This window comes from Grampus griseus (assembly GCF_964374135.1).
Source record: "Grampus griseus genome assembly, chromosome: 14".
Taxonomy (NCBI): Eukaryota; Metazoa; Chordata; class Mammalia; order Artiodactyla; family Delphinidae; genus Grampus; species Grampus griseus.
Genome location: NC_139008.1, coordinates 59,244,883 through 59,268,795, shown reverse-complemented (window position 1 = coordinate 59,268,795; position 23,913 = coordinate 59,244,883). Strand labels below are relative to the sequence as shown.

Genomic DNA, 23,913 nt, shown 5'->3' with positions numbered 1-23,913 from the left:
AGTTGAATGCTTAATTCATTATTTAAAAAAGCCACAATGAGATAGCATTTCATACCTGTTAGAATGGCTATTCTCAAAAAGACAAGAAATAAGTAGTGTTGGTGAGGATGTGGAAAAAAGGGAAACTTGTACACTGTTGCTGGGAATGCCAATTCTATAGTGGTACAGACACTATGGAAAACAGGATGGAGATTCCTAAAAAAATTAAAAGTACCATATGATCCAACAATTCCACTTCTGGAATATACCAGAAGGAACTGAAATCACTATCTTGAAGAGCTATCTGCACACCCATGTTCATTGCAGTATTATTCACAATAGCAAGATATGGAAACCTAAGTGTCCATTAGTGGATGAATGGATAAAGGAGATATAAGATAGATATATCTTATATATATCTATCTTATATATGATAATGATATATATATATAAATGTTACTCAGCCATAAAGAGAATGAAATCTTGCCATCTTGCCATGGATGGACCGCAAGGGCATTATGCTAAATGAAATAAGTCAGAGAGAGAAATACCATATGATCTCATTAATATGCAGAATCTAAAAACAAAAACAAAAACCAAGCCCATAGATACAGAGAACAAACTGGTGGTTGCCAGAAGCAGGGGGCAGGGGGTGAGAAAAATGGGAGGAGAGAGTCAAAAGGTACAAACTTCCAGTTATGAAATAAATAAGTCATGGAGATGTAATGTACAGCATGGTAACTATAGTTAATAATACTGTATTGAATAACTAAAAGCTGCTAAGAGAGTAGATCTTAAAAGTTCTCATCATAAGAAAAAATTGTTTTGTAACTAGGTAAGGCAATGCATGTTAACTAGACTTATTGTGATTATCATTTTGCAATGTATACAAACATCAAATCATTCTGTTGTACACTTGAAACTAATACAATGTTATATGTCAATTATATCTCAATAAAAAGAAAAATTATTTCTTGTTTAGTAACATAGTAACTTAAAGGTATATGCTTTCTTTTGAATTACTTGGTTACAGAAATATTCATGACAGGTTGTAGATGGTGTCCTTTATCATTAAAAATTGCCCTTTTATTTATTTACTTATTAGCCGTGCTGTGCGGCATGTGGGATCTTAGTTCCCCGACCAGGGATTGAACCCGTGCACCTTGCAGTGGAAGCACGGAGTCTTAACCGCTGGACCACCAGGAAAGTCCCAAAACTGCCCTTTTTAGACTCTTCAATATTTTGCCTGGTATTCAACCCTGCTGTTATTAATATCAACCTCATTTCTTTTTGTTTGCATTCGTCTGTTATATCTTGTCCATTCTTTCATCACCATCCTTACTTAGTTTTAGATGCTTCTCTTGTACAGAACATCATATAATTAGATTCTACTTTTTGGTTTAATCTGAGATACTTTTCCTTTTAATAGGTGTTTATTCCATTTATATTTACTGACACTTTGTTTCTGTTACCTTGTTTATGTGGAATTCTATTTAAAAATTTTTTTTTTAACTTTTAGCAATATGATTTCTGCATTGTTTTCTGCTTTCCTTCTGATAAGTGGTGGGCTTATAGTCTGTTTTATGTTCTTATGATAGCTATCCTTATGTCACCTTTAGACAATGTCTTTTGACTTTTCCACATGACAGACAAGGAAGTTCATATACCCTTAAATTTGCCCCGCTTCTCCACTATCACGTTCTGGTTGGCTACATTAATAATTTTATAGTTCCTCTAGTGGATACTTTTTTTAAGTTTTACTGTTCTTATAAATTTATTTATTTATTTATTTATTTATTTATTTATTTATGGCTGTGTTGGGTCTTCGTTGCTGCGTGCGGGCATTCTTTAGTTGTGGCGAGCGGGGGCTACTCTTCATTGCGGTGTGCGGGCTTCTCACTGCGGTGGCTTCTCTGGTTGTGGAGCACAGGCTCTAGGAGCGTGGGCTTCAGCAGTTGTGGCTCGTGGGCTCTAGAGCGCAGGCTCAGTAGTTGTGGCACCTGGGCTTAGCTGCTCCCGGCACGTGGGATCTTCCCAGACCAGGGCTCAAACCCGTGTCCCCTGACTTGGCAGTTGGATTCCTAACCACCATGCCACCAGGGAAGCCCGAGTGGATAATTTTGTATCTTTAAAGAGTACAACTAACTCTTTACAAATTGACTTAACAGCTTTAAAATTTACTGATCTCCCACTTGAGAAGATGTAGAGGTAATCTCTCTCTCGTTGCCTCCTAATTTTTTATTAAATATAATTTCATTTATAGGGTTTTGAGATTTTCAACATTTATATTCTATCTTGTAATAGCATTCTCATAGGTGTTATAATTAATTCTATACCTAAGAATACTCAATGCTCATCATCAATCTTTTTACTAATAGAGACTAGTTTTTTGTTTGTTTGTTTGTTTTTGTGGTACGTGGCCTCTCACTGTTGTGGCCTCTCCCATTCAGGAACACAGGCTCTGGATGTGCAGGCTCAGCGGCCATGGTTCACGGGCCCAGCCGCTCCGCGGCATGTGGGATCTTCCCGGACCAGGGCACGAACCCGCAACCCCTGCATCATCAGGCAGACTCTCAATCACTGCGCCACCAGGGAAGCCCGAGACTAGTTTTGTAAACGATTAGTTCATAAGTGAATGTCTCTAAATTATGAGACTTCAGCTTTCCTAAGTAACCTTGTAATTGTAGGATCCTGAATAATGAATATTCAGTACAGAGGACTCTTACTGTTCACTTCAGTCAAGTGTTTTGTTTCTTAAAAAATTAGCTGTACTTAGTTTTTCAGGGCAAAACTCATAATGTACAGAAGAGTTCACAGACAAAGTAAATTCCCTTCCTACCCAGCAACCTACTTCTTTCCCTGGAGGCAACCATATTTATCAGAGTTTTCTTCCAGATATGTGCTGAGTATTTACAAGTAAATGTGTATGTATACATTTTTCCCACAAACAGTGGCATACTATACCATTCTGTACCTTGTTTTTTCACTTAAGCCTTTTAAAAAAATTTTTTGGTAAAGCTTACTTCTTCCTTACAATCTTCTCTAATACCGTTATCATCCCAATCCTCCCCTCATGCCACCTTGCTGTCTCCCTTTCTCTGAACTACGAGAGCTCCTTTGAATAACACGGGCATTGCTTAAAATATAAGGCTTATATTTTTATTTATCTTCTTCATATATGTAAAAAGATAGCATAAGGTAAAGATTAAAGCGTGGGTTTTGGAGCCAAGCAAACCTGAGTCTGAATTTTCGGTTCCACTAATTATTCATGGGTGACATTAGGCAAATTGCTCAACTTTCTCTCTGAGCCCAAATTTCCTCCTCTGTCAGATGGGAACACATACCTCCAGGTTATCTGTGAAATGCTTTATCACAGGCTACAGAGAGTAAGAACTCATTAAATGCAACCTGACACTACTACCACCACCATCTCATCATTTGGGAATGGGACCCCTACATGTACACCAAGGAGCCTGGACCGATTCCTCAGACTGACAGAGGTGGCTGTGGCACGCCTTAGCCACAGCGACAAGCAGGAAGGTAAGTCACATGACTCTCACCAGCCTAGGCTGCTGAGCCCATGGTTTAGATGAGTGGCTATCACTGGTTTGAAGGCAACTTCCAGGACCCCTGGTCCCTGCCTCTGGTCTGAGGCAGAAGTTAGTGATACTTCCTTCCTCTCACCAATCATATTTATAAAAAGTGTTCCAAAACTCTGAAGACTGAATCTAACCTCATAACCACATTCCATTCGCAACCAGGGAACAGGGGTTAGGAGCTTCATGTCAATGGTCGTGTGTTACAATGGGGACAAGGCACACACGAAGGGTATACAATATGCCTAGGATCATAGATGTCAGGAGGTAGGGCTCGACTGCTGAGCACATAATCTGCTTCCTGAGTGCTTACACACTGTTTGGGAATCTATTGGTTCCTTGGTTCTGAGACATGAGTCCTGCTCTTCACAGGTATCTGTTAGTGCTCCACAGCAAGTCAGTCGGCCTTAGGTAAATATGGCCTATATGCCTCTGCACAGTGCTTGAGAGACCTCTGAGGATTCAAAGGTGAGTTTCCTCAATGGCTTCCCCTGACATCCAAGCGGTCACTTGGTGAAAGGCACACCGACTGCCTAGTTCCCCAAACCTGGGCCATCGTCCATCCTCCACTCTCAGTCCCTGCTACCATTTGCCTGGTTTAGACCACTGCTCTCTCTTCACTAGGTTACTGCTCATTCTCTCTACTTCCAGGCTTCCTTTACTACAATTCATTCTTCCTATTGTAGTAAGAGTAATCTTTCAAAAACATAAATCTGATCAAGTCACTTCCCTACTTAAAATATTTAATGCATTCCAATTATTTTTAGGCTGATATCTAAACTTCTTGGCCTGCTTGACCTATCTGCATGATGCACTTCCTCAGGGCCCTAGTCGTACTCTAATCACCATCAGGCCTTCAATCTTGCTGTTTCTTCTGCCTGGAGCCATCCTTTCTCTCATTTTTTTGAAGGAGGGCCAACTCCTCCTTCAGGGTGTAGACAATTTGAATAGCACCTCTTCCAGAAGCCTTTCTTAATCCCCCAGGACTGGGTTACAGCAGGCATTAGATAAAAATTTGCTGAATAAATGAACGAATAAATGAAGTGTAATAAAAGACACATGCAACCTGACCTCCGAGGCAGCTGCCTAAGAAACTAAGCCGTGGGTACCCACATGCCAAAAATTCTCCCACTTGCAGGTCTGAGCAAGTACTATTCATCAGACAGCCATCTGGAAAGGTTTCTAAGATTTATTAGTATATACATATTTTTGGTGCAAAATTCGTAAGGTACAAAAAGGGTGTTCAAGTTTCTTCTTCCCTTCTCTGGCACCCTGAGCCTTATTTCTCCTCCGCAGAGGCAACCACTAATAACCAGATTTTGGGTATGCCTCCTCAGATAGTCTATGCATATACAAGTATATAGGAATATACAGGACCACATTTTCTTAACAGCTTCTCCTACACTTAAAACTTCTATTCTCAAGGTCTTCAGGTATGGCCTAGATGTGGTAATAGCACAAGACTTAGGAATTCAAATGGAGAATATGTCTGCATTTTGTTTATTCTATTTTAGAAAGGTTTCTCACATGCCTTCCTTGTTCATAAGCTTTAACATTAAGATGGACCATCTGCAGTCAGAGTTTTAGGAAAGCCTCCTAACAAAGGTGACACTGGTAGTGCCTGTGCTTCCATTCCCATTTAGAAAGGTCACTCTGCAGGCTGAGGGGAGGCAGTGAGGACAGCCTGGTGAGCCTACTGCCAGAACCCCATGTCCTGGTGCAGCCACAGGAAGTGGCTGGGGCCTTTGGAAACTGAGTAAAGCAAGGCCAGGCAGCCAGGCCCAGAATGTGGCACAGTGGGGTGGCAGGCAGGGTTCTAGAAGGCTCAGCACATTCCAGAGATGGCAGTTATGAGAGCCGGCTCCTGTGAGAGGCCCATGACATTACCAGGGGTGGAAGACAAGAATAGCTGTGGTGGATCTTGCAGTGAGGAGTCAGGAAAGGCTGAGAGAAGATCTATAAAGGCCCTAGGACTCTACTTAGCATCTACTTGGGCAGAAGAAACTGGAGAGTCAGACTACTGCGAATGTGCCAACCTGAGTGGCATGCAGCAGGGTCACAAGCACAGGCTTGTCCTGCCTGAGAAAAGGCTAGGATCCGAGTCTCTGACAGATAACTTGCCCAAAGTCCTGTCTGCCCCATGAGTACCATGTAGACAAACACTGTGGGCTTTGGATTCTAGGTCAGGAATTGGACATATAAAAGGGGCTTTGCTTTGTGGAGAAACAAGCAAAAGGATTATCTCCAGCATTCCTTAGGCCAGCTATGCAATCTGCTACCTGCCAAGAGGAAATGCCATCTTCAAGGCAAGGTACAGCAGTTATCTGGAGCACAGGGTGAAGAGGCCATCATGAGCGGTTTCATCTTGCTTGGGCCGGGAGCTTCCTTCTGCTCTGTTATCAAGGAGTGGATACTCTGATTTGGCCAACGCCTCACCAGTCTGGGTTGTGAGTGAGCAGGCAGCCTGGACTGGCCTGTTCCCAAGAGTGGAGAAACATCTCTGAGGTCTGTTTGACCATCCCAGTCTGGCTAAAGACTTCCAGCAACCCAGAAGAACAGAAATCTCACTTCTTTTGTCTATCTACAGATACATCTAAAAGCAGATCATGGTAGTAAATTATCTGCGCTCTGTTTTAAAGCCAGCATTATAATGAGCCTTGCTTGCTGTTTAAGCATTGAGATTATTTCCTAATCCTTGGATCTCTGTAATACACACATCATCTTGTGGCTGCAATACAGTGCTTTTCTCATTGTAAAATAATCCTTTGTTGTAAAAGCAATGAATCAGGGAGCTTAACTCATGAACAGGAGCGAAGGGAGGCAACTGCTCCCTTAGGAAGTAAAATGTTTGTCTACCGGTGGCAGATTCTACCTCTAAGAGAGCCACCAAATCTCTGAGGAAGAAGAAATACTTGCATTTTATCTCCTCTCTCCCCAGAAGGTCCATGCCCATGGTGAATTAGGTCAGATCAGTCTATAGTGTCCTCTTGGCCCAGATGTAAGGGGAAGATGTCTACCAAGGCACTATCACTTAACAAGCCCTTTGCAGTTCAGAAAACAGCATATATGGCCTCAAGGTTATCTGTCTACATCTGATCACATTCCCAGCTTTCTTTTTTTTTTTTTACGCCTCCAACCAGGGACTGAACCCAGGCTGTGGGAGTGACTGTGGCACTGAACCCAGGCTGTGGCAGTCCTAACCACTGGACTGCCAGGGAATTCCCCTGGCTTTCTTTTTTTTTTTTTTTCTTTTAATTCTTTTCTTAAAAACATATTTATTTGGGCTTCCCTGGTGGTGCAGTGGTTGAGAGTCCGCCTGCCGATGCAGGGGACACGGGTTCGTGCCCTGGTCTGGGAGGATCCCACATGCCGCGGAGCGGCTGGGCCCGTGAGCCATGGCCACTGAACCTGAGCGTCCGGAGCCTGTGCTCCGCAACGGGAGAGGCCACAGCAGTGAGAGGCCCGCGTACCGCAAAAAAAAAAAAAAAAAAAATTATTTATTTAATTTTTGGCTGCGTTGGGTCTTAGTTGTGGCACATGAGATCTTTTGTGGTGGTGTACAGGCTTCTCTCTTCTTGTGGCATGCGGGCTCCAAAGCGTGTGGGCTCTGTAGTTGTGGCATGCAGGCTCTCTAGTTGTGGCTCGCATGCTCAGCAGTTGCAGTGCACGCGCTTAGTTGCCCCGCAGCATGTGGGATCTTAGTTCCCCGACCAGGGATCGAACCCGAGTTCCCTGCGTTGGAAGGCGGATTCTTAACCACTGGACCACCAGGGAAGTCCTCCCACCCCCACCCTAGCTTTCTTTATATAAGTACAGAATTGACACACATTACCTTTGAACAATGAGTTGGAAGGCAGTGCTAATGAAATATGCCTACAAAATCCCAGACAGAACTCATTCTGTCTTGGCCTAAAAGAGCTTTCCTCTTGCAATACTGGCCCAGGTTCATGGACAGTAAAGACAGAACACTTGCTTAAGGTTCTTTGCCAAGGTAGCCTGATCATCTTTTTCCCACATGCAAAAAAAGAAGAGGGGCACTGAAGGAGAAAGTGTCAAGAAGCCAAGGGGCACTAGGGTGGCAATCTTCATGTGATCAGTTATGTGATCGATCACTATATGATCGATCATATAGTCAGAGGGGCTTACTACAGCCCACACCGTTGGCTTTGATCATGACTTCCAAACATTTATCGAAGGACCAGACAGCTCTCTTTGGTTATCTCCTGGACCTATGTTTTCTCCTATGTAGTCTATTTCAAGGATAGGTACCACCAACCTTTCCAATCTCCCAAGCTAGAAACCTAGGAGTCACTCCAGATACCCCCTTTTTCAATGTCCCCCCATCTAGTCTGTTACCAGATCCTACTAACCCAGCCCCTATAAAATCTCTTTAATCTACCTGGGGTGGACACGGTAGATAGACCCAGCCAACCTCCATTCAACTCTGCTTCTGGGGTGCAGTGCCTAGAAAGCAACAGGGGCCTCTAAAAGCTAGACTTGAGACTCCCTGGTGCAGCAGTCCAACACACACATTCTTCTCTCCAGTGACCCGGCCTCCTGCCCTGCACAGCCTCCAGCTCAGCTCTTCCCCAAGACAACAGCTCTACGAATGCTCTGTTGTCTCCATTCCCTGTGGATTGGCAATGGCATCAGCAGGGCAAAACCGTGCTGGTGACACTGAGTTCTTTTCTTCCATCTGATTTCTACTTGCTGGGCTGTTTCAGGAAGCCCAGACCCCAGGCCTTCTGACAACAATAAGTATTTTATCACTAACTGTAGGAAATTTAGAATTTATTCTGGGTCTCCAGCCATCATAGCTAATATGACTAAAAAGTGCTGCTCCCAGGCTGCCAGAAGGTAGGACAATGCAAGGATGAGTGTAACCTACAGGATGTGTGGATTTTTCTAAATGTTATAAAGGAGACGTGGAAAATTTCAGTATATGTAGCAGGGGACTAAGGGAGGAGGTTCTACTCGGCCATATTCTCACTCATGGGACAGGAGAAATGCATCAAAATCTTGCTGATCCACAGGCTAGGAATACCTATTCAGTCCACTGACATTAGCTGGAAGGCCAGGGCAGACTTAAGGCCAGCTCAGAAGAGGTGTTGCCATGGCAATTTATTATCATTAAGAGACAAACTCTCGGAAGAAATCTGCCTATCAAATATGATAAAAGCAAAAAATGCCCAAGTCTTCCCTGGATCAGTTTTATTTGCTTTAGATTTCAGAATGGTAGGTGGGAGCATGAAGAAAAGTCTGTCGCATCTAAACATAATTTGAAAGGCTTGCAAGCGAAAACAGAGCATATTGCTTACCTTGTGAACACTGGTCGAGACATTTAGGAAAGAGAAAGCTAGGGAGAAAAAAGAAATATTTTAAAACCATTAATCTCAGAATTTTCATTGGTTATTTCTCACAAAAATGTGAATATCACTAACATACAAGATGACTTACTCAGTGGGGCAACGGGCAGGCAACACTGAACATTAAGGATAGCCATGATTATACAAAAGGTTTTCATAGCTTTGAACCAAAGTCCCCTAAGCCAGAAACCCCACAGAAGTCCCAAAGTGGCCAACTCTTGGTGGAATGTTGAAGAGGGGATACTGAGGACAGGGCCAGCTCTCAAGACTATAAGAAATGGAGAAAGAGAACTTGGTCTTCTTTTCCACCCTCCCAAAGAGATACTGTCCTGACAGTAAAGGGGAAATTTCAAGGGAAAATGAGAATTATTTTACCTAACTGTGCCAAGGGCCTTCAGTACCAAAGTTGCCATATTTCCCTTTATGTGCACAACAGAATCCTGGTTTCCCTTTAATCCTATTCTGAGCTCAAACGGTGAATGAAATGTAGGAAACTGACTGATTGGATTGAGGGTGACTAATCCAAAGTGTGAGTTAACAACTGTAGCTCTGCAGTAAGCTCCAGAGAAAAGCCCATATTCTCAGTGCTTTAAAACTTCTAAAACACCACAGTGCTCTTCTTAGAGAAGAAAGCTAACACTAATGAGAATAGCTGCCTTTTATCAAGTTCTTACCACGGGCTGGGCACTGTGCAAGCAGTTCATATATACAATTTTATTCTCACATCCACCCTGTGCCTTGGCTACCTAAAAACCACAAAGAGTGGGTTTAGGTTGGCTAAGCAAGCTAAGCACTTGGCCCAAGGTCCCACATGCAGCTAGGAAATGGGAGAGCTTATACAGGGACCCGGGTTCATTTGGCACCACAGAGCTCCTGTGCTTTCTTCCCCTGCAAATAAGATGCTTGATGAAGCCACCCTCTGAATTGTTGCTGGTGTAGTTGGCAGGTATTAGTGCTGTTCAAAACACTGAGGGGAGTTTCTCTCCTGCAATTTTCTTGGTGGTGGCAAATCCTCATCTTTTAATTTGATTTCTGACAACAGCCAGACACACAGCATTTGGAACCAAATTTGGTGGATGAGTGTGCTGGATGAATACAACTTTGGGCTGTGGATCTAGTTCACTTGCCTGACTCCTTCATGGTTTCTAAAGAATTCCATGGGAGAATCCCCATGTGCTCTGAGCAAGGTCAGGAGCCCTGGAGCAAAGGAAGAGACATCCGCACCAGAGTCTCCCAAGAATAGAGGTCACTGACTTCACTGCATTCATAGTCCACTGAATGGCCAGCCACACAGCAAATGCATTCTTAGAAAAATGACTGTCCCCATCAAGTAAGTACCTGTGACTTTAGAGTACATGCCCTTAAAAGCCCTTCTCAGTGCCCTGCTTGCTTTCTTGCAGTAGCCCACAGAAATTCACACCAGTGGCATCTTAGACAAGGCTGAGCAATGTTTCCCCTCAAGGCATCTTATACAATCACAGGTTGGATGCTCATGTTTTAAACCCCTGACAGGGTAGAGGGCCATTAAGCTGCTCACTTTAAACAGGTGCAAAGAAAATACTCAGAACACATGGACTTGCACATGCATGCAATTTCTTCTCATATCTTGGCATCTCTGGCATCCCTGTCCTTCAAATTCATATGCTGGCTTTCTTTACTAATCCAACTATGAGTTATTGCTTTTTTATAATTCTTATAAAATTACATGAATCTTTTATTACAGCACTTCCTACCCTATATCATGATTAATTGTGTACATGTCATGGGTGTGGCATTTGGAAAATTATTTAACTTTTCTGAGCAACAGCTTCCTCATGGTAAAACATGGTAATGATGCCTACCTTAAATGCCTCCCAAAATACCTAAAGGGGATTTTGAGGTTTGAAAGGGGTAAAGCATCACAGTGTCTAACAAACAGTGGAAAACAAATGTTGGCTCACTCCTTTCCTTCTCTGCATATCGTCCTCCCTACTAAACTGTAATATTATTATTATTATTTTTTTTTTTTGCGGTACGCGGGCCTCTCACTGCTGTGGCCTCTCCCGTTGCGGAGCACAGGCTCCGGACGCACAGGCCCAGCGGCCATGGCTCACGGGCCCAGCCGCTCCGGCATGTGGGATCCTCCCGGACCAGGGCACAAACCCGTGTCCCCTGCATTGGCAGGCAGACTCTCAACCACTGCGCCACCAGGGAAGCCCTAAACTGTAATATTATTGAAGACAGACAAATAACAAGTATTGGTGAAGATGTGGAGAAATGGGAACCCTCATACATTGCTGATGAGGATGCAAATGGTATAGTGGCTTTGGGTAAGTTTGCAGTTCCTCAAAAAGTTAAATAAAAAAAAAAAAAAAAAAAAAAAAGTTAAATATACAGTTACCATATGACCCAGTAATTCTACCCAAGAGAACAGAAAACATACAACCATATGAAAACTTAATACATAAACATTCATAGCAGTATATTTATGATAGCCAAAAGATGCAAATAACTCAAATGTCCATCAACTGATGAATGGATAAAAAAGATGTGATATATCCATACAATGAAATATTTGTCAATAAAAAGGAATGAAACACTGACACATGCTACAACATGGATGAACCCTGAAAGAAGCCAGACACAAAAGGCCACATATTATATGATTCCATTCATGAAATGTCCAGAATAAGTATATCCACAGAAACTTCAATAAAGCTGTTACATTAAAAGAAGCAATATATGTGATACTATAAAATATCAAATGGTTTTCCCATCATCCAACATTTGCCCCCAAGGAACTGGTCATTTCCCAGAAGGAACAACCATTTCACAGTCTGGCATGTATCCTTCTAGATATTTTCTATGCGTATACAAGTAAACATTTAAAAAATATACATTGTTTTGGTAATTTGTTTTTCTCACTTCATAAAATATCATGGCCATTTTCTATGTTAGAAGATAAAAATCTACTTGAATTTAAAAAATGCCTGCATAGCAGTCCATTATGAATATCCCCAAATTTAACCAGTCACTTACTAATTGAGCATTTGGATTATTTCCAGTTCTTTGATATTATTAATAGTGTTGTCTTGAACATTGCAGAGCACACCTGTCATATTTCAGACTGCCCAGTACCTTCTAAACACCTTTCCCAGACTTGGAATTGGGAAGCCCGTCCCTGGCGTAAATGGCAGAAAACTGCTTTTCCAGCCTTTCTTGCCGTCTGGTGCAGGCATATGGCTGAAGTTCTACCACCTAGACTCCAAGTGGCAATGAGCATGGTGAGTGAGGGAATGTATGGTAAGCAGACTCCATTTTCTGGTGGAAGAAGTGGTTGAGATATCCCCTTCACCGGGGCAGCCCTACAGGAAGTTTGAGTGTTCCACCTGGCTGCCTAGCCAATACAGCCTGACCCTCCTAGAGACTCTGCAAGCTATAATGTACATTAGTAAATTCCTCCCCAGCTAGACATGCTGGAGTGGGCTCTACTGTTTGGAATTAAAAATTCTGCCAGAAACAAACACCCCTATACCTATATATCTTTGCACATTTGTAAAAATATAACTGTATGATAAAATTTGAGCAATGGAATGGCCATATTTGTCTCCAAAGAGAGTAAATCATTTTACATTCCTATCAACAGTGTATGGAAAAAAAAAAGAGTGTATATGTGTACCTATTTTCTTACACTGTTGCAGTATAAAAAATCACCCCAAAACTAAGTGGCTTAAAATAATGATGATTTATTATTTCTCATGATTCTATAGGTTGAATGGGCAGTTGTTTTGGCCTGGGGCAGCTCAGCTGGGGCTGATGATTATCTAAAATGGTCTCACTCACAGGCCCAACTGGGGTCTCAGTCCAAATGGTAGGAATGGATGGCTGGGCCTCTCTCTCCACATGGTCTTTCATCCTCAAGCAGCCTAGCCCAGGCTTCTTCATATGGTGGTCTTAGCTCCCAGAAGCAAGAGAGGGCAAACCCCAATGTGTAAATGCTTTTCAAGCCTTGGCTTGTTTCATGCTTCTTGATGTCCCACTGGCCAAAGCCTAGTCACAATGCCCAGGTGAGAAGTAGATTCGACTCTTCAGGTCTTGATGGGAGGGGCTGCTTCTGCTCTGGCCATAATTTTAATCTACCACAGTTGGCTATGTAAGGATGGATTCCTTCCTCCCTTCCTTCCTCCCTCCCTTCCTTCCTCCCTCCCTCCCTCCCTCCCTCCTTTCCTTCCTTCCTCCCTCCCTCCCTCCCCCTCCTTTGTTTCTTTCTTTCTTTTGGCCATGCCATGCAGCTTGCAGGATCTTAGTTCCCCAACCAGGGAGCGAACCCAGGCCAGGGCAGTGAAAGCACCAAGTCCTAACCACTGGACTGCCAGGGAATTCCCAGATTGTTTTTGCTTTTTAAAAATTTATGGGCTGGGCTTCCCTGGTGGCACAGTGGTTGAGAATCTGCCTGCTAATGCAGGGGACACAGGTTTGAGCCCTGGTCTGGGAAGATCCCACATGCCGCGGAGCAACTAGGCCCGGGAGCCACAACTACTGAGCCTGCGCGTCTGGAGCCTGTGCTCCACAACAAGAGAGGCCGCGATAGTGAGAGGCCCGCGCACCACGATGAAGAGTGGCCCCCGCTTGCCACAACTAGAGAAAGCCCTCGCACAGAAACGAAGACCCAACACAGCAAAAATTAATTAATTAATTAATAAACTCCTACCCCCAACATCTTCTTTAAAAAAAAAAAAATTATGGGCTTAACACTGGCCCACTTAATTTTTTTCTTAATGGAATGGGATTAATGTTATTTAATAACTTTCTATTCTTTTTTTTTTAACCAAGTTTTTAAAAAAAATATATTTATTTATTTACTTGGCTGAGCCACCGGGTCTTAGTTGTGGCACATGGGATTTTCTAGTTAAGGCATGTGGGATCTAGTTCCCTGACCAGGGATTGAACCCCGGCCCCCTGTGCTGGGAGTGCAGAGTCTTAACTGCTGGACCACCAGGGAAGTCCCAATAACTTTCTATTCTTGATCATGAGTCCCGTAATTCTCTTATTCTATTCCACATGCACCCCCATGCACATGAAACAGAATAGCTCCACAGCCCATGCACAGGGGCTAATCATTAGTTTTCCAACAGAGCATTAGTAAACCACTATAGTAAATTACTTTCTGGAATGGATTCAAAAGTAAATTTGGAAATTTCTCATTAATATCTAAAAACTGAGCAAATCAGTAATTTTGATTTATTGACAAATATTATTTTTGATCTCTTATACTTTTTTTTTTTTGGCTGCATTGGGTCTTCATTGCTGCACACGGGCTTTCTCTAGTTGCGGTGAGCGGGGGCTACTCTTCTTTGCGGTGCACTTGCTTCTCATTGCGGTGACTTCTCTTGTTGCGGAGCACGGGCTCTAGGTGCGTGGGCTTCAGTAGTTGTGGCTCACGGGCTCTAGAGCACAGGCTCAGTAGTTGTGGCGCATGGGCTTAGTTGCTCCGTGGCATGTGGGATATGCCCGGACCAGGGCTCAAACCCGTGTTCCCTGCATTGGCAGGCAGATTCTTAACCACTGCGCCACCAGGGAAGTCCTAATCTCTTATACTTTTTAACCCACCTGATTTTGTCATTTGTATTTTTATATTCCATAACTATAATTCATATACTTTACCCTTATTTCTATATTTAAAGAGATTATATGCTTATCTTTAGCTTGTTTATTGATTTACTTATTTAATTCTCTTCAAGGACACTTATTCCTCACATGCTGGCACACTCATTTATTCCACAGACACTTCATGAGCACTTACTATGTACTAAGCATTAAACAGAAATGATTTCTGTCCTTGCAAAAGCTAAATCTGTATTCTATAATTCCTCTCTTTTCTCTAATTGTCTTCACTTCTTTGTCTATTTCCTCTCAAAATTTTTTTTTGGCTGTGTGGCTTGTGAGATCTTAGTTCCCCGACCAGGGACTGGATCTGTGCCCCCTGCAGTAGAAGGGAGGAGTCCTAACCACTGGACCTCCCGGGAATTCCGTATTTCCTTTCCATTTTGTTTTAGCAGTGTCTACTTTTACTTCTCACTGCTTTGAGATTTTCATTTCTATAGTGAAATTTTTATTTTCTTTCTAGGACTCTAACAGTTTATCTTTCAGCTGCTTTTGTCAGCTAAATTCCTTTTCCCCGATCTTTTCTATTTAACTGCTTTATTTATAACCTGTACACCATAAAATTTACTCATTTAAAGTATACAATTCAATGATTATTTTTAGTAAATTGTTTACAGAGTTGTGCAACCATTGCCACAATTCTGTTTTAGAACATTTCCAATACCCCAGGAAGATCCCTCCTCCCCATTTCCCCAGACCTTTTATATCTCTTCCTTGAGCTCTTCCCTCACCACCCTGTTAGTTTCTCTTCTCCTTAACTTTTTATTGACGGTGTAGAAGAGTGCTTGTCTAGAGTGTAACCTTTGTCTGTTCTTTGTTTATTACTATCTTTTCCTACCTTTCTATGTTAATATGTCTAGTAGTGTCTAGTCCCCTGTTAGACCCCTTTCTGCTTTCATTCATCTTTACGTAAAAACTTCAGAAAAAGAAGAGACATGGATGGTAGAAAGAGTGGCATGTAAGACTCAATATGGCATTCTGAAGTACAATGGGGATGCTCAGCATTCACTACAATAACCTAACCTAAGGCAGAAGGAAAAATAGACCACCTTAGCTTTATTATGGGAGAGCAGAACCTAGGTCAGAGCTAAAGAGAAGGGAGAATGGTGAAGACATTTCTTGGGATCAGTTAAGGTGACTAGGGAAGTAACTTCTAATGTAAATTCTACGAGAAGTCTAAAGATATCAACTTGGGACTCGAGAAGGGAGCTTTTCCAGATGAAGATCTAAGGATAGATCAATCAGTTACCAGGAGATGATAATAATATGGACTAGCCAGAAAAACCACATGATTAAAGACCTTGGATACATTCTACTAGGCTAAAGGGAGAGGAAGTCAAATAGCTCTATGAAGGGACACTGTAATGTTTGACACTTCCCAGTGAGGATTTCTCTCATGATGAAATAGGTACTTCTAGATACCACTGAGGCAGTATAAACTGCAAAACCCACTCAGAAAGCAATTTGGAAATATGAATAAAGAGTAATAAAACTATCATACAATTAATTAATATCTTTGAGGAATCTATTCTAAGGAAATTATCTGAAATTTCAGAAATTTATATGGATAAAGATGTTCTCATAGCATTATTTATGATAGTGAAAAGCTGGAGACATCCTATGTTACCAACAATGCGGAGCTGGTTAAGACTATTATGTCCATATATGCACATAATGATTACATACCCAATCAAAATGTAATTACCACTGTAATTGCAGGAACATATATATGTTCACTTACATAACATGTCTATACGTTAACCTAAGAAGAAGGATATAAAATTATATGTATACCACAACTGTAAAAAAGCATGCACATAAAAGACCAGAAAGGAATTCACAAAAATTATAATAGTTAACATTGAGTGAGATTATGAGTGAATTATACTCAATTTTCTTTGTTATTACTTCCAAAGTAGAAAAAAAAGTTCACCTGTTTGTAATGAGAATAAGTGTCATTAACTGAGGTAAGATGCTTTAAGATGGCTTAACCACATGAAAAAGTATCTGTGAGGTACTCCAAGTGCCTTGGGACACAAAGCCCCTCCCCTGCAGTAAAGAGGAAAATAAAAGCCTGCCATAGGCATTCTTTTTTTCTGGGAGAAGCTATTTCAAGTCCCACTGTCCTAGAAGGGTGACTTTTCAGTGCACAAAGTGGTGAGAAGCTGCCAGTCCAAATGCTGGCTCTGAGGACCTAGCACTAATCAAATGACAACTGGGCATTTATTACATATAAGGTAGACTGATGCATTCCAAAACATAAGCACATGTAAAGATGTGTCTCCTACTGGGAGGTGGGAGAAAACTGCTTTCTGTACACTTAAACACAACACACCCTGTGGGCCAGAGGTGGTCCTAAGTATGTACCTGTGCTCCATGTAGCAGCTCAGGGGCTCCACACACACTGTGATGGCACCAATGGTGAAGGAGGACTTGACATTTGAATCTGGATGTATCTGCAGGGCCTGGACAACATCAATAACATCTGTGTAGCTGGGGGGGAAAAAGGGAATAATTAGTTTACCGATTGACGCTTTAGAGTGCGGGAAGAGGGTTATGCTTGCCGAGTGGCTGAGTAAGGGTGGAAGGAAAACCAAAAGGGGGAGACTGCGACTAGGTTCCTTGGGGTCACCCCACTTCATGATTTAGAGCCCCTGGAGTCCACAGTGCTTCTGTATTTCCGAGTTCCATTAGTTCTAACCGCAAGAGTGAGTGGAAGAAAGAACCCTACTGCCCACTCCCCTTATGAGAAGCCTGCAGGTGACCCTGGGGCTCTGAGGGTGGGATTTGGTGTTTTCTAATCAAGTTAGGATCTCCCGCATTGGTATATTTTCTTTAATAGCTCTTTCCTCTCCTTTCATCTCACAGAACATGCAGGCAAGAGAAAGAGGGATTATGAGACATATCTCCAAGTCAGTAGACACATGTCAAACACCAACTGCATTTGTATCTCCTGCCTGGAACTCCCTCCAGGGCCAATTTGATGTTTTCAATTACAACTTAATATGTTCCTGATCCAACTCTCCCACATCTGCTCCTCTTGAGGTCTTGTCCTTCTCAGCAGAGGAGATTCCACTCTTTCAGCTGCGAGGCCAAAGGTTTGTTTGGCATCTTCTTTTACTCCATTTTTTCTTAATCTTTAAAATATAACTATGCTCATACTCCCACTCTACCACTGAGTCCAAACTGCTTCTGTCTTTGTATCTGTATCTGTCTTTTTTTTTTTTTGTATTTTTTTTTGTGTTTTTTTTTTTGTGTGTTTTTTTTGTTTTTTTTTGTATCTGTCTTTGTATCTCCCTATAACCTGTTTTCAACACAAAAGTTAGAGGGGTCATACTAACCCCATCAGGTAAGCCACTGAGTGAGTGGCTTCCATCCCCCCTTTGGCCTGAAAGCCAAAGCTCTTACAATGGCCCACACAGCCCTCTAAGATCTGACCCGCACTGCAGGGATGAGTTTAATTTCTTACTATTTCTTCCTGTACCTGAATCTAACTACTTTGACCTCCTGGCTCTTCCCTGAACGTGCCAGGTATAATTTCACCTTTGCACTCCCTGTCCCCTCTCCTGTAATGCTCTTTTCCTCAGATGTCTGCAAGCCTCACTGCCTCAACTCGCTTCGGGTCTCTGCTCAATTGGCATCTTATGAGAGAGGTGTCCTCTGACTTCATGCAGCCTATGGGATATAGCAATCCTCTCTCTTGATACTCCCCACCCTCACCCCAATTCTTCTCCAAAGCACTGACTACAGCTACATACACTGTATTTTCTAATTTGCTTATTATGTGTCTCTGCAATAAGAATGTAAGGTAGTTGCTGGGTGCTGTAATCAATGGTGCCTAAAGCAAGGCAGGTGAATGAACTGGACATTGAACTCCAGGCAGACCCCTGGCCACTCCAAGAACACTGTCCTGACTGACCCAGTCTATCACAAAAGGTCAGTTCTTACGGAGGAAAAGGCAAATCTGATGGGCAGCCTTGCTGATCATACAGACCTGGTCTTAGCCTGGGGCTGGGGGGATAGGTACAGCCTGCCTGGGCTATTTCCTGAGTTCCTACAAACAATTCATTTGTACAACGGTACTTGACTTTACTCCACACAACAACATTAGCACCCCCAACCCCAGGTCTGCCTCAGTCCTGACCAAACAGCAGTGGGCGCTTCAGTAGAGAACATGGTGTGCTAGGTTCTACAAAGAGCGAGCCCTCTGCTCCCTGGTTTCTCTTGAAGGCTTCTCCCACTGCCTGGGCATGTGTGTATATGACCATGTAGAGTGCTTTCCACTGGTTCTGTAGTGTTTGGATGGTCCTAGATGCTAGGAGAGCCCCTCACACTGCAGTAACACTCTGGTAAGCAGGCCCAAAGCTTACAAACTGCCTTAAATCTCTTTGTAGTTGTGTTTAATGGCCTTAATGCTCATGGTGAAGTGCCCTAGCCTTGCTCCTCAGCATCAGCTTTTTCCTCTTCTTCTAAAGAAAAGTGTCTGGGGGCTTTTTACTTTCCATGTTTGGTACAAGCTGTAGAGACTCTCATTTCTTAGGTCTAAAAAGAACTGAAAGGGACTTCCCTGGTGGTGTAGTGGTTAAGAATCCACCTGCCAATGCAGGGGACATGGGTTTGATCCCTGGTCCAGGAAGATCCCACATGCCGCGGAGCAACTAAGCCTGTGCACCACAACTACTGAGCCTGCGCTCTAGAGCCCGCGAGCCACAACTACTGAAGCCCGCGCACCTAGAGCCCGTGCTCCACAGCAAGTGAAGCCACTGCAATGAGAAGCTGGCGCACCGCAATGAAGAGTAGCTCCCGCTCACCGCAACTAGAGAAAGCCCGTGTGCAGCAATGAAGACCCAACACAACCATAAATAAAAAATAATAATCATCTTAATTTAAAAAAAAAGAACTGAAACATTTATAAGTCAGTCCTGAGGATTTTGGCAATTTTAATACAATAGATTTCCCTTAGACAGGGTGACTGGGGAATTTCCAAGTTTTCAGAGGATTACATTAATTTTCACTGATTTTAATGGAAAAAAGTTAGAGCAAAAAACAGGCCCCAGGCTTCTTGGTGAGGCCAATGTATCTAGGTGAAGCATCTGGGCACTGCAGCCAGGAGCCACTGAAGCAGACAGCAGGTCTTTGGTGTCAATCACTCTACTTGTTAATGGTGTGCCTGCTAATGCCCTCCCTTACTGCCCAGCCCCTGCCTTATAACCATCCTGGGCATGGCTTCCAGACAGCAGGAGGCAGCCCTCACCTCAGAAGGATGCACACCGATCCAACTGATGAAGCCTGTACCTGGCCACTCTGGCTAAACTGCCCCAACTGCATGATGAAGGCAAAAAACTAACTCTTTGTATTGCCTCTTTCTTGTCAGTATTCTCTTTATTAAAAACAAAAACAAGGGCTTCCCTGGTGGCGCAGTGGTTGAGAGTCTGCCTGCCGATGCAGGGGACACAGGTTCATGCCCCGGTCCGGGAAGACCCCACGTGCCACGGAGCGGCTGGGCCCGTGAGCCATGGCTGCTGAGCCTGTGCGTCTGGAGGCTGTGCTCCGCAACAGGAGAGGCCACAACAGTGAGAGGCCCACGTACTGCAAAAAAAACACAAAACCCCCCAAAAAAACAGAAACGAAAAACCCAGCAGGGCTTTAACTTTCTTTCCTCTGAAACAACATATTCCATACAATTGTCTTTCGGGCTCTATTTTACATTTGCAATTTAAGCCTACAATTTTACCTCGTTTTACATTAATTCAATTTTTGTTTTGCGCAATACTGTTTTAAATGTAGATAATGTAAAGAATAATTTTACAATGTTCCAGAGTATAAACAAATACAGCCCCTCAAATTCCTTAAAATTATTAAAACTCAGATTTCCACAGTTTTACTTATTTGTGTATGTATTAAGTTCTATACAATTTTGTCACCTGTGTAGGCTCCACCACCACGATAAAGATACTGAACAGTTCCTCACCACAAAGCTTGCTTATGTTGCCCTTTTATAACCACACCCACCTCCCTCCTGCCCCCAACTCCCATCCCTAACTCCTGGCAACCACTAATCAGTCCTCCATTCCTGAAATTTTATCATTTCAAAATACATTAATTTTTAAAACAACAACCTAATAATCCACTTGATGTCAAAGCTCAGTACCACTGCCTACCTGCTGTAGTAAGTAGAATGGGACCAGGCCACTCTAGGGGCAAAAGAAAACTCTGCCCTACAGCACAGAATCCTGTAAATCAAAATAAAGGCCACATTCAAGGAATAAAATTCTCAACTTGAGAAGCCTCTGGGGTGTCCCCTCACCAACAACCTCAATACTGGGCTCTCAGGCCCAGCCCCAAGGAGATGGACATGCTACAAAGAGGCTGCCATGTGTTCCCTGCTGTGCCTCAAGAGAATGGGCCCAGCCTGTAATAACAGTGTCATAGTGAGCACCACAGCAGGAAATACATCTGAGGTTCCTAGTGTCCTGGGGCTATGACTGGGCAAGAACTGGGTCTGAGAGTACAAGTGGGCTGGCCATACACTGTCACTGCAGTCCAGAGCAGCCAGGACAGCTAGCACTTTTGCAGACTTGTACAGTTAGAGACAAGGAGTCAACAATGCTTTCTGAAGTAATGGAAGATGGAAATGACCTCAGCTGCACAATGTCAAGCTACCAAATTTGACTCCAGGTCCACAGCCCCAATGACTCAACTCTGGAGAAGCAGCAGGAGGTGATGAAGCTAGGCCAACCCATTCCTTTGACCATTAGAAGCGATGGAAAACAAGTGGTTTCTAGCCTTCTGGCTCTGTGGCTTCCACAACCTCAGCCCACTAGTAGGACAAAAGGGTCAACAGAAGGGAAGCCCAAAGCAGGTGTAAGAACAAGATCTAAAGAAGAGGAAAGATGGCCTGGCAGGGCACATACTCCCACCTGCCTCCTGCAGCACCATCGGCCTGGCTTTCCTCCAGTCCTCACCATCACACCCCAGAGACCAAACAGGGTTTTGGATCCAGGCCTATTCTCTACTGGAAATAATTAGCCAGTTGCAAATACTAATTATTATGAGCACAAAAAAACACAGCATAGCACAAAAGCACTTTGTGAGAACTGCCAAAAGCTTCTTTATCACCAACTATAATGACAGCAGCAAAGAGCACAGCCCATGTTTTCCTGATCTGACACGTTCTCCTCTGGGCCCAGGGGATGATGGGCCTGCTTCCTCCCTGGAAGCTCTTAGAACAGGTCAAGGGAAGCTCCTTGCAGCCAGGGCTCCCCAAGCAGTGGTACACACTCCGAAACTGTCCTCACAGGGAGCTCCTTGCCCAACTGGATTATTCATCCTCCTCACTGAGGGTCCAAGGAAACCCTCCTGCACTAGCCATTCCGTGGATGATGGGGCTCGAGACTAGAGTGTGGGGACTGTCTCTGCAACTCCACAGGAGGGAGGACTGAAAAAACTGAAGCTCCCTTGCCTCGGTGGCAAAGGAAGAAGCTTAGGGACCATTACTGTTAGAAGAATTATCAAAGAATCTTGCCCAGAAAACCACCTCCCTAACTCTCTGCCTTCTGAGGATATTATGATGTTGAGGCCAAACTTAAAACTTGTGTGCAATCTTCACCAGTCACTCTGGGCCACAGGATGGCAACAGTTCTTGTTGAAGGCATATCTGTGTAACACAGACACTTCTCATGCATGTGTGTTTGTTCTGTGCCCCAAGTTAGCCACACATGAAATAACAATAATGGCAAGGTCACCACCCTACCCCACTATCCCCAAAAGGCTTCCAGAGCTCACCCTTGTAACACCACCAGTAGTCTGGTCTTCTTGCGTATGTAGGCTGACTGGCGGGCAGAGCAGTTCTGTTGGGCCTCCAGGGCACTGGAAAGGTATCTCTGGAAGTGGGCAGCGTGAAAACATTCGGAGCTGTCCATGACTTGACGGTATACCATCCACCTGGAAATGGCAAGTGTAATCTCAGCATGAGGACCAGGCCCATAGGCTCTGCCAGTGGATTCAAATGTGACCAGTACACCCACAGACTCTCTGTCCAGTGAACCCATACAGGAGAAAGCAATCCTGGCACCACAGAAATAGGCAGAGTGCACTGGCTGGGTGGGGAGCCCTGTATCCTGCAATCACTACCACTGGAGCTTTTGGCAGGAAATGCCTTGCCACAGGAAAAAAGGTCAGATAAGCACATGACCAACAGATTTCAGAGTTGAGAAAGACTCCTGAACAGGCAGTCGCTTCCTGAAAGATCATTCAGTAAAATGGCTTCAGTCCAGTTTTCAGTAAAATTCTTGCTAAGAATAAGTAATGGAGGGAGGGGGAGTTCCCTAGGGGCCCAGTGGTTAGGATTCAGCACTTTCACTGCAGTGGCCCAGGTTCAATTCCTGGTTGGGGAACTGAGATCGCACATGCCACGTGGCACAGTCAAAAAAAAGAATAATGGGATAATGGGTAGGGTGAAGAATTCAGATTCTTTACAGAACAAAAGCAATGGAAATGAGGGAGGAACTCGTTAGCTATTGAGTACTCATGAAGGAGGCTCCCCACAGCGCCCCCCCCACAATCTCCCACTCTAAACTCCCAAACTTCTAGGTGATTTCAGTCTTCTCAATTCTGCTATATGGCCTCCTGCAGGATGCCTTGCCTTTTTTTTTTTTAAATAAATTTATTTATTTAATTTATTTATTTTTGGTTGTGTTGGGTCTTTGCTGCTGTGTGCGGGCTTTCTCTAGTTGCAAGCGGGGGCTACTCTTTGTTGCGGTGCGCGAGCTTCTCACTGTGGTGGTTTCTCTTGTTGCAGAGCACGGGCTCTAGGCACACAGGCTTCAGGAGTTGTGGCTCGCGGGCTCTAGAGAGCAGGCTCAGTAGTTGTGGCACATGGGCTTAGTTGCTCCGCAGCAACTAAGTGGGATCTTCCTGGACCAGGGCTCGAACCCATGTCCCCTACATTGGCAGGTGGATTCTTAACCACTGTACCACCAGGGAAGCCCAGTATCCCTTACTTTGAGGTAGAGCAACTAGTTATTAAAAGCCTGGTCGGGGGGCTTCCCTGGTGGCGCAGTGGTTGAGAGTCCACCTGCCGATGCAGGGGACATGGGTTCGTGCCCCGGTCCGGGAAGATCCCACATGCTGTGGAGCGGCTAGGCCCGTGAGCCATGGCCGCTGAGCCTGCGCGTCCGGAGCCTGTGCTCCGCAACGGGAGAGGCCACAACAGTGAGAGGCCCGCGTACCGCAAAAAAAAAAAAAAAAAAAGCCTGGTCGGCAAGGGTTGTTTAGCAATCTGCCAGCCAAATGGAAGTGATGGATGAATGATTTCCCCAATTTTGCCT

The 23,913-nt window shown here is 43.8% G+C and overlaps 1 protein-coding gene across 1 annotated transcript in view; it reads right to left on the bottom strand.

Annotated features, from left to right (window-relative positions):
- Nucleotides 1-23,913, bottom strand: part of DNAAF9 (dynein axonemal assembly factor 9) — a gene marked incomplete at its 5' end in the record, with an annotated part of 148,332 nt that overhangs the window by 15,884 nt on the left and 108,535 nt on the right. Inside the window, 3 exons of the mRNA XM_082669478.1 lie at nucleotides 8,894-8,931; nucleotides 16,952-17,077; nucleotides 22,370-22,528. Of these exons, the coding sequence (XP_082525604.1) occupies nucleotides 8,894-8,931; nucleotides 16,952-17,077; nucleotides 22,370-22,528 (323 nt within the window). The remainder of the gene's footprint in view (nucleotides 1-8,893; nucleotides 8,932-16,951; nucleotides 17,078-22,369; nucleotides 22,529-23,913) is intronic.